The sequence below is a fragment of the Rhynchophorus ferrugineus genome, unplaced genomic scaffold (assembly GCF_030347505.1).
Source record: "Rhynchophorus ferrugineus isolate W39M unplaced genomic scaffold, kcgeb_rfMv2 rfM10, whole genome shotgun sequence".
Taxonomy (NCBI): Eukaryota; Metazoa; Arthropoda; class Insecta; order Coleoptera; family Curculionidae; genus Rhynchophorus; species Rhynchophorus ferrugineus.
In genome coordinates, this window is record NW_027472589.1 from 32,348,442 (window position 1) to 32,360,457 (window position 12,016).

Here is a 12,016-nt window from a genome sequence, read left to right on the forward strand (position 1 = left end):
TAGATATTCTATGATTTAGTAGACGAAATTGGAGGAAAACAACCGATATTGTAAGTCAACGAAGTATTATTTCGAATAACCAGCTATTTATTAGCTGGTAACGTTTATTTTTAAAAACTGATGACAATTCTAATCCTTGATAGTATTTTTATGAATATACAAGGTTGGAGAAACAATTATACAGATTTTTCTTAATCGGTGGCTATAAAATCGCCTATCTTAATAATAGAAATTTAATTCGTTTAATAAAGTCATACGATAAGAGTCCTAGAATACTCTAACATAGATATAAAGGAAAATAGTTTCCTTGGTCCTGTAAAAAGTTATTGCTAATTGAAAATGTACTTAGTGGTTCTTAAATGTTCTCCCTTAAATGCAAGGTGTGAAATCCCAAGAGAACATAGAAAGAACTAAACATATAACACATCTACATACCACCCACTACGTGATATAAAATATTTTACGAGTACAATCACTAAATACCAAATAACCATGGACAATTCTATTTTTAATTAAAATTTTCTACCCAATATTGTATATATAAATAACCTATTTTGCTGTCATTATCAACAGCATCTAAGTATTTGTTACCAAAATATTGCAAATCAAACTAAACAAAAAAACTGAAAAAGTAAAAGTGATTGTTACAGAGCAATCGAAGTAAATTATGGTCTACTTGAGATATATCGGAATTTAGTTCATGTACCATTTGTGTCGGTTGTATTGCACTTTCACTTCATTTGAAACTTACGAGAAATTACAATATTGTCCACTAAACTGTTTCCATAAATAACAAGTAAAATTCTGATAGAAAGGATAGGAAGCAGATGTTGTACAGAGACAGTAAAAGTCTCACATATACTTTTTTTAAACATCTACTGACGTTCCAAGTAATTTCAATAAGCCAAGAGTGGCGGAAATATGTTATTAACAATTAATTTATTACTGGAACATAATATAATTACATTTTATTAACTTTTTCTTATAACCGCAGTGATTTGTTCTACTTTTTGTGAACTAAAAAATGTTAGTGCAAATATATATTAATCCTTTTATTTTTGATCAGTTTGTTGTTATCACAGCAGCAACAAAATGGCTAAAAATAAAAATGTTACTATACATTTGCAATAACAACAGTAATTTTAGTGATTTGGTTTGGTATAAAACAACAAAAACTTATTAAGTGTCACATCTACAAAAAAATAGTTCATTATTGAAATTGGCTTCTACAATTTTTAAATTAGTTCCTACAACGCTGCAGTTGTTTCTCCTTTTTTAACCTGCGAGCGATTTCTGCTTCATTTTGTTCCTGAGGAATATGTGGATTCTCACACAGTTATAGTCTGGCTTCGCATTTCCTAGTTAACCTTTTGATTTTTTCTTTGATTTCAAACGATGAGAGGCTTCGATACAAATCGTCGTAATGTATTTATCAAGGCATATTGCAATTCCATAGTTGTGTACCATTTAGCCAATATTGCTCTTAGCTCTTTATTATAGATTAACTTTTATTCTGTTTTTTTAGATTTCGATACGCTAAGTCAATATAGCTTGCTATATTTTACTTTCAATAATATTTCAATTTGATATTTAAAATAATTTTGTAAACAGAGATATATTTGAGCTCATTTATCTTTATTTGTCATTGTTTGGTCACGTTTATTATTTTATGAAGCTTGTATTTTTATGATTAATCTCTTCATAGTATGTCTTGTTTCGGCTCTTGTTCATTGTTAAATGTATTGTATTGCCTGCGAATGTGGCTATTGAAATTCTATTCAATTTGGGTATATTATTATCATAGAGCAGGCAGGGTATAGATACAAAGACGTTAACTTGAAGCACTTTTGTTCGTATATAACTTTTAATTCAGATTCAGACAAATATTGGAGAAGTATATATTTGTCTTCCAAAGAATGTATTATATGGTACAACTGATACCATTCGGTCTGGAACATAGAAATAAACTAATACTGGAATCAAAAGCTTCTTGCGGTCATAACATGGCAACATTTTTGTATGTTAGAGCTTGTCTAGATATTCCAGAAATATGTTAAAAATATACGAAAAGTCCCTGTGTGACTATTATTTGATTTTATTTATAACACACACAAGATGTTTATTACTGTTGAAAAAATAAGGCAAATAACAATAAATAATATATTCTCTTTTTTTTTTCAGGGCATCAAACAAGTGGACACCTCAATCTACGATCAACTACTTAAATCTCAACAAAACTTTCAAAGGTAACTATAAATCCACCAATCAATCAATAAATTTCCGATCGAACATATAGATAGTACTGGGGGTACTAGGGAATGCAATCTAGAGAAGGGCTCGCAAGTTCGCTCTTGTTTAACTCAAAACTTGGGTGCTTTCTGAAAAACTCTCCTATATTTAATCGAAAAACTAAAGTACCAAGAAACTGCTTAGCATAAGCATAATAGGGTAAAAATATAATATTTAATTATTATTACTAACGAACACAATAATTACCCGCTCTTATTTTTTATTTTTATTAAGAAAAAATGAATCCTATATATAAGGAATAGCTCTTTAAAATACAAAATGCATTAGTGGTGCCATAAAACTAACGACAAGATGACTACTCATCGTCAACATTAGTGCGCACCAGAGTGACTAAACAAGCGAATAACGAAAAAATTACTACTTCTATTTGAGAGATTCCTATTTGTGTGTAGCGTAAATGTATAAATACACAAAAAAGGTCCTTAAAACTTCTAGTTTTTTTTTGAAAAATCATGCTTCTACAGTATCAGCAGAAGAAACTAATTCAACTGGTTGAAACAAGCAATTCGAATTTGTGTGCAGCGTAAATTTAGAAACCCACAAAAAAAGGATATGCCCTTAGAACATCCGTTAGTTTTTTATGAAGAATCATGCTTCTACAGTATCAAGAGAAGTAAGTAAACTCAAATGGTTGAAACAAGCAATTCGCCTTCGTTTCCATTGTGTGCTAATGTGGTAGAAACCCGCGCAAGCTCACTTTTGATCAAAAGCAACGACGAGTTGGTGATTCGTAGCAGTGTTTGAAGATGATCAAGCGTAATAAAGCCGAGTTTTTGCATCGATATGTGACAATGAATGAAACATGGCTCAATCATTTCACTCCGAAGTCCAATCAACAGTCATCCGAGTGGACTGCACACGATGCGTGGAAAACCAATCCAAAGCGTGGGAAAACGCAACAGTTGAAAAAGGAAGGACCATCAACAGCGACTATTACATAGTGTTATTCAACCGTTTGAATTTGTGATTGCATTCCTTAATTACTTTACCTTTTGTAGTAGTTTCAAGACTTATTTGTTTCTTTGAAACTAGGAAGCCCATTCCCCAGCCAGTCTACCAACCCCAACCCATAAAATACGCAACTCCGACGCAGCAGACTCAGTTCAGCGCCAAATACCAACAAGTGCAGGTGCAACCCCAACAAGCTGCCGCCCCGGAAAACGAGGAGAAAGAGGACGAAGGAGACTTCGACGTAAGCACAAATTTTTGCGCCTTTCATTGATTCGGCAACACTGTAGTAGCATCGCGATGGGGACGAGATAAAACGTTCCTGATTTATTTTCGACTGTCGGTTTTCATGGCGGCGATATAAAACGGCGCTGTCTAGGCATTAAACGTTGACTGTCTTTTCGGGAACAGGCGACGAGTGTAATTGTCGTCAGGGGTTGTATGATCTTTTTTTTTAACTCAACGTTTATATTGCTCGGGTTACCGTGCGACAATATAAGACAGACAGGGAGATAGAATAGATGAAACAAAAGGCCTTAAAATTTAGGTAAAATTAGATCGATCGCGGAAAGTTTTAGTACGGGGGGCGATAACAAAATTTAATTAAATAATTTTATTAGAGTGATTGTATGCATTAAGGGCTTTTATAAGTATTCTCTCGGGGCGAGGTTATGTCAGTCGGTAGCCCAGTTCTCGGAAGCCGAGCCCGTGTGTGCTCGTTGTGCGTTGTCTTGAAGAAACTAGTACTATAATAGAAAGACTAATATTCGGACGGCCATCATAAAAAACGGTAGAAAATGGGAGTATTAATCAGCTTACTTTAAGTGTGCAGTGTGTGCATCACCATCACGCTGCACCTTATATAAAAACCTACAACAGATCTCCTTCGAAATTTAAATGGTGGTCACTAAGCGCTTTTCAATGTTTACCAATATATTCATTATCATGAACAACCTAACAAACACGTAAGTTGGTAGAACTGAATCTCTGTTAGAATATAAGGAATGTGAAATGCAAGCACCAAAAATCAGTGACAGCATAGTGTTTAGAGCATAGTCAGTTTGCACACAATGTCTACTTCAACACCAGGTGTACCGGAAAGTTATTGCCATAGGTTTATCTATGTAATAAAAGCTGTACATGTTATATTTTGCGAAAGTAACACCGTCACAGATATATACCTCATGAAAAATGTCAATTTTCGTGTCTGAAAAAGTGTATTTAAGGTACGCATTAATTTTTTTACTTAATTAAAAGAAAAAAGCCGCTGAAAGCCTTCGTTAACTGATAGAAATTTACGGTGGACGTGCTCTAACCTTAAAAATATGTAGTTTCAAAAATTCAAAAGTGGTGATTTCGATGTGCAATACAACTGAACGAACGTACTGGCAAAAACGTTTGAAGATGTGGAATTGCAGAAATTATTCACAGAAGACGTAACACAAACCAAAACAAATGCAGAAAAGATAAATATGAGCCCACTCGCAATATGGGAATGATTACAACGGATGAGAATGATCCAAGAGACGGGTAGATGGACGTCACATGAATTGAATGACAGGCGATTAGAAAATCAGAAAAACGTCTGCTTCGAAGACCTGACGAAGCCGGCCGACCGACTCCAACGCCAAATCGCTTTGGTGGCAAGACCACGTTCTCTTTCCAGTGAGGTCACGTTGGTATCGTAATTTATGAACCTGGAGAAACAGTTAATACTTATCGCTAAACACCTCCACAATATGCTTAAAGACATGATGAGGTGATATTACAGCATGACATGTCTCACCCATTAGTACAAGTCAAGAAATTGTTGAAATAACTTGGATGGAAAATGTTTTATTGCACTCGTCGTACTCTCCAGAGCGGGCTCCATCCTAATACCATATTTTCGAAAAAGTTAAAGACTGGCTAGAACATTTATTGAGAAATGGGCAAAAAATATATAAAATCAAATGATCATTACTGTGAAATGATGACCGAAATGGATTACTGACAGACCCGGTAATGTTTACGACAATATCGCAGTTCAATGATCATTAAAAAAGAAGACGAAACGAACCCGCCGACTCTCGAATTAAAGCCGAATAAAAGTTCGCGCGCAATCGAACGATATATAAATCAGCAACGCCACCGAAACCATTAACGTCGCACATGCACCCTTCGACCGCGACCATATTCTCGACCTTTGTGGCGGACGAACGCCGTCGCGACAACACAAAAGGTAGGAATGCGTCGGATCCCGGATGCAATACCGCGGCGCCCAACCGGAAGCTCACTTTTATTATCTATCTCGCACGCGAATCGCCATCACCATCGACCACCGCCCGGAGCCCCTCATACCGACCGAACTCGCCCCGAAATAATAGATTTGTAGTTGTAAAATTGTTTTACGACGATTCGGGGGATTATTAGCGATCGGGGAGAAATTAATTGGTGCGGGATACGCGGGGGGGTAGAGAGGGATGCGGGGGAGGGAGAGGAGGCTAAAGGCCGGCCGTTCGGCCGGTCGGTTGGTCATTTTTGGTCGTTTATCTTGTTTAACAGGGACGACGTCAAAAGAGGGACGCAATTAAAATTATTTATCTTTCGACTCGAATGGAAATGTTTTGGTAATTTTCCAATATGATTCGCGTATAATTCGGTCGATTCCGATAATCTAGAAGCGAAGTGAATTGATTACCCTCGCGTCCGACGAGGAATTATGTTCGAATAATATTTCGGCGTGCGCGGTACTACCGATTGATGGATGTCTGGGTTAGAAATGTTCGTTGGTCACTAAGATCATCATCGTCAATGTTTACGCATTGACTGACGCTCGTGAAGAGTATCTTATGTTGTTAGAGTGGCAGGACTTCGATCCTTCTTTACCCATCATCTCTTGATGATGAGACGTAACTTTTTCCTCCAGCCTCAAATTCAATTTTTCATGTTTGGTGTTGATTAATCATCTTTTTATCCAAAAAATTTACTTGAATTGAGTTTAGTCCACTTGAGTTATTCATTCGACGACCCATGATTGTTTACTGTCGTACCTTAGATAAATAAGTTCATATCTGAAATATTATTAGTAGAAACAACTCAAAAGTAGCCTCAAGCATCGCATTTGGAACATATTTAACGGATAGATGGCAGATGATGATTATTTTTTATATTAATAATTCCAAATAATTGGATGGTTAGATTGAAATGAATGCCATTGAGATTATCGTCAATATTTGAGATATTTCTTCATATATTCTTAGGCCACACAAACATACTTTCCTCATATTATAATTCTTTAAAAAATTGCCATTATTACATAGTTGAATATTCGAATGTATTGCAATATGGTTGGAAGAGTTACACATAATAACATTCAGGTAGTTGAAGTGACCATTCGTATTAAGCCTATTTCTAGCATCACATCGTGACCATAGTCATCTCCAATTCATTGTAATTAACATAACATAACATTTTTGCAATTCTGAAAACTATCTAGACAATATCTTGCTGATTTTAAAAGTCCCTCATGCCATAGCTTATCAAAAACCTGCACCACATATGGAAAATTGGCAGAACAGACTATCTTTTCTTCATTTAACCTTTCAAATAATATCACAATTTCTACCTATAGTTGAGTGTTCTTCCCTGAAGCCAAATCAATTAGATTTTTTTACCATAAGAATAAGATTAGTGGGATAAGTCTTTTTTAGAACATTTTCCACATCACTCAGAGCAAGAAGAATGGTAGCATGATCAGAATATATATTCTAAGCATATATGGTATTTATTTATTATACATTATATCAAAAATTGTAAAAAAAGGATTTCTTTTACGCAAAGGGAATTTTATAGAATCTAAAAATGAAGGAAAAGGCCATTTATTAACTAATCCTTGTCCTTGTTAAATATTCCCTAAGGTACAAGTATTTTTATTCAAGTGTCAGTTACTTATCATGATAATGGAAGTAACCAAACGGAGCTAAAGGAATTAAAAAATTACTAACGTAATTAATGCAGAATGTCGACTAGGAGATGCACGAGATATTTGGAAGATAACTAAAATTGTTATAATGCTACTATGTATTATTATGTAAAGATTTAAACCAATTTTAGATCGCAAAAAAACAAAATAATTCAGCTCATCAGTTCAACGAACAAACATTCGACAAGTAATTAGTTAGTAAAAGTCAGTCAAATAAGTAGTCAGATCAGCTGTATTCTTAGATGTATGCTAAGCCGTTTACAATACTTGTCCATGAACTTCAGAAAATGTTACCAAACCAACACTCGGAAGTATTAAGCTCATACATATTAGCCAAAATGATCGAATTCACACAAAAAGAAGCATATTCTACAGCAAAAGAAGCTCAAGTTCGTGAACACACGAACCACAGGAAAGGAAGCGTACTAATCTCTATCAACTCGAGATATGTGATGTATTACGAATGTAAAATATGACCAATATCAATTGTTACTCAGAAATCAAGAGTATCGCAAAGAGACACGAAAAGAGACTCCACACTCTTGTTAATATCGAAATATTGCTGCACTTCGATAATAATCAAACAAGAAAAAGACTCAAAAAGTTCAAAAGATTTGATCTTGTAAAGGAGTGAAGTGTATTTCATTTAAAAAAAAGCAGCAACGATCATAAATGAGTGAACTGTTACTCTAGAGGAATTTATATTGTATTATTATTCAAGTAAGGACGGATGGGTCCTCCTAGATGTATATCTAGATTTAATTTGTTTTTTTTTTATTTGATTTTTTTTACTGATTTTTTTTATTTGATTTAATTTTGTTTGTATATGTTTGGATGATGTACTCGTACTAACATAAAAAAGTTAATAACAGAAATAAAACAATTCCGTAACACCAAATTGTAAAACAGTGTAGTATTTATGTAAAATTTAAGACTATTATTTAATATTTTCATACCGACCAACTTATGCTGACCTCATAAGTTGCCTGTTGCCATTTAATAGCACCACGGACAATGCTAAACGTTCACCGTGGTAATTTTTTCGCGGATTTTACCGCCACTGCTAGCTGAAATACCGATTATTAGATCGAGAAGATTGTGCAATCTCGAAAGCCAGTTAGTTCGGTTATGGTACTGCCGCGATAGGCCGTTTTAGTTTAAAAACACGCCGGCATATATAATAAGCGACGGTTGCCTTTCACTAGAGGCGCCTTGGAACACCTATTTTACCAGGGTTCTCAAATTTTTAAGGAAATTGCTCGATTGGATAATGCATTCTTCTTTCAGAAATCACATATTAATTAAAGAAAAGAGTGAAACTCATTTGAAAGAAACCGTAATTGTTTATATGAATGAACACGAACCGATAACGCTAAATATTTTGCTAACTCTAATTCTGTAGAATTCTTAAACTCTATGCCAGGGATTGACATAATAATGTGAACACCATGCAATATAGAACATTTTGTTGCATGTTGCCAATACTACTTCCAGGAAAATAACAATACATGCTAAGTCCTATAATATTTCAATTGAAAAGTCCCCCGCCTGACACATAGATGGCGCTACTAGAATTAAATCCATATGTTCTTTAGTTAGCACTAACCCTCAAAAGATGCGTGTATAAATTTGACAGCTGTGGGATCATTAGTTTGTGAATTATAGCATTTTGAGTGAAGCTACTTTTGTTATTGTGATAAAAATGGATAAAAAGAAATTTCGCGTGTTGATAAAATATTGCTTTTTGAAGGGAAAAAATGCAGTTGAAGCAAAAACTTGGCATGATGCCGAGTTCCCGAAAACTGCCCCAGGAAAATCAACCATCAAGGATTGGTATTCTAAGTTTATACGTGGTGAAATGAGCACCGAAGACGGTGAACGCAGTGGACGCCCAAAAGAGGTTGTTACCGACGAAAACATTTTAAAAAATCCACAAAATGATTTTGAATGACAGTAAATTGAAATTGAATGAAATAGCAGACAGAAAATCTAAAAAATCTAAAGATATCAACTGAACCTGTACATTATATAATTCACGAATATTTGGGTACGAGAAAGCTCGGTACAAAGCGGGTGCCGCTCGAGCTCATTTTTGACCAAAAACAACGACGAGTTGATGATTCGGAGCAGTGTTTGAAGATGATCAAGCGTAATAAACCGATTTGTGACAATGGATGAAACATGGCCCTATCATTTCACTCCGAAGTCCAATCGACAGTCATCCGAGTGGACTGCACACGTTGAACTCGCTCCAAAGCGTAGGAAAACGAAACAATCGGCAAAATTATGGGGTCTGTATTTTGGGATGTGCATGGAATAATAATTTGCGCTGACAACCTTGAAAAAGGAAGGACCATCAACAGCGATTATTACATAGCGTTTTTGGACCGCTTGAAGGATGAAATCGCTGAAAAACAGTCGCATTTTAAGAAAAAGAAAGTGCTGCTTGACCAAGACAATCCACCGTATTCGCCAGATCTGGCCCCCAACGAATACTTCTTGTTCTCTGATCAGAAAAGAATGCTCGCTGGGAAGAAATTTTCGTCCAATGAAGAGGTGATCGCCGAAACTGAGGCCTATTTTGAAGCAAAGCTGTTAGATTCAGTCTCAGCTTGAGGAGCGTTAGAATATTATCAAACATCTTTTTTGGTCATGGCCAAAAGCATGTACATTTGGCTACCGATCATTATGACTACCTTCACCAAGCTGGCGTCTTCGCCAAGAACGTTTGATTGAGAGTCATTAGTCTATCCCACCTGTTATAACATATTAAAGTGTCTTTTAAATGAAGTTATTCTTTTAGTTGGTGTTTAGCGAGTTTTTGAGAAAAAGAATCAAACTCCACGCCCCAATTTATTATATTCCGTATACAACAATAAAATACAACGTGGACTTTTTATTACAGACCCCCATACCGGAGACTTTCCGGACAGCGTGGCACATACCGGTTTATTCGTCATTAGTCCCATATTAAATTCTTTATTGAGGCCCCTTTAATTTCGCGAGTCCGGGCGCAGGGGGCGGTTTCATCAGCATTTTAATTAGAATTATAAACAGAAAAACGCGGCCCATTCCTAAAGTTAATTCATATCGACATTTTTATTAAGTTAATTTGCAATTCAAACCCTTCGGAGGACCTTTAATCCGACCGTCGCATTTTAGGCCTATGTTTAATACGAATTAACTTAGGATTACAACTTTGCGCCTCATGCATTTATGTAACGGAATTATTGTCGCGTAACCGAGAGAGAGACGGGGTGGGGCGATGGGGGTGCGGGGGGTGTTCGGTGGATATACGCACACTTTTGCCGTTCTTCGCGTTTATCCCGAAGCCCCTCGTTGCGTGGCATCCTTAATAATATACGCTCGTCGTATGTTTTCAGCCTAATCCCTCCTATCAGTTCGGGTTCGATGTGAAGGACGATCAATTCACTAATTACCAGACGAGGAAAGAGGAGAGGGACGGGAAGAAGATCACCGGAAGCTACTCGGTGGTGGACGCCGACGGGTACATCAGGACCGTGAAGTACACCGCTGATCCCAAGGAAGGTTTCAAGGCTGAAGTAAGTAAATAACCATAGCTTTGGTGTAGGAGGGAAAAAATAATATATTTTTTTATTTAAAAGCACAAGGCGCACCTACCTATTTCAACCATTTATTAACTAAAACTCTCTAGTAACTGTTCCTTCATGTTCAGACCAAAAGACATTCCGACCCAAAGTTAATAGTTTTCACACAGAGGTTAACAATACTAGTTCAAAGGGCTTTATTTCTTGAACCTCTGTATATATCCACTGTTGTCGAGTACTTGTCGAAATTTGACGTATTTATGTTCAATCTCTCTTAATGTTTTTGTTTTTGCATAGCGTTTAACTTCTTATCTTTATGAATTTGCTCATGTTTAATGTACCATGGGGCGTTAAAAATGCTACGAAGAACTTTGTTTCGGTAAATTCGGATCATGATAATATTGGGATTCCCTGAGCAGCCCCACAATTGCACACCGCAGGTCCATACTGGCTTCAAAATTTGCTTGTATACTAAAACAGTCTATTATGGAGTGTTAATTAGGATTGTTGTTCAAGCGACTGCCACATATTTTGAGCCTTGTTCAAAGTTCTACTCGTATATTCTTCTGTCTCCTTATTTTTAAGACGCTTTTTCTACTTGAACGTGGCATCTAGTGTCATGTTAAAGTATTTACTGTAGGTCCAATTATTACTGGAATGTAGCCTGTGTTTTGTATGTAAAATCCACATGTGTTGACTTCAATTGTAACCGCCATTTCTTAGTCCACTCAGTAATATTATTGACAGCTGTTTGTAACCTATTTACAGATGTCTTAATATTGTTACTTGCAACTTCTAATAATCAGATAATCAGCATCTTAACATTTAGGGATATCACTAGCATACAATATATAAAATATTGTTTCAAAGTACCTTGTGGTAATATCTTTAAAAACGAATGAATAATTGTCGGATTATGGTTATTATTTAACATTTTAAATATTAAATATCGAAATCCATTAGGCTCTAGGGCATTTTTTATCGATTATTTTTACTTGTCAGTCATTTTCTGTTTCACCAGTGCCATTTAACATTTAATTTCATACCTTGATCCTGATCCTTGATCTTTCCTGATTCTTACACTTAGAACGAATGACTTCATTTCGAACGCGATATCAGAGAGAAATATATAGACCATTCTTAAGCATTGCATTAGAAAGACCTCAAGCTTACAGATTTCAGCTTGTAACAGAGCCCAATCTCGGAGCCACACAAGATAGGTGAG

General features: G+C 35.8%; 2 protein-coding genes across 2 annotated transcripts in view; one reads left to right on the top strand and one right to left on the bottom strand.

Annotated features, from left to right (window-relative positions):
* LOC143203476 (uncharacterized) overlaps positions 1–12,016 on the bottom strand; it is a 175,847-nt gene that overhangs the window by 145,357 nt on the left and 18,474 nt on the right. The gene's annotated exons all lie outside the window — the stretch shown is intronic.
* The window catches only part of Cpr66D (Cuticular protein 66D), a 39,329-nt gene that overhangs the window by 15,325 nt on the left and 11,988 nt on the right, over positions 1–12,016 (top strand). The window contains exons 4-6 of the mRNA XM_076415643.1: positions 2,182–2,246; positions 3,343–3,502; positions 10,606–10,785. Of these exons, the coding sequence (XP_076271758.1) occupies positions 2,182–2,246; positions 3,343–3,502; positions 10,606–10,785 (405 nt within the window). The remainder of the gene's footprint in view (positions 1–2,181; positions 2,247–3,342; positions 3,503–10,605; positions 10,786–12,016) is intronic.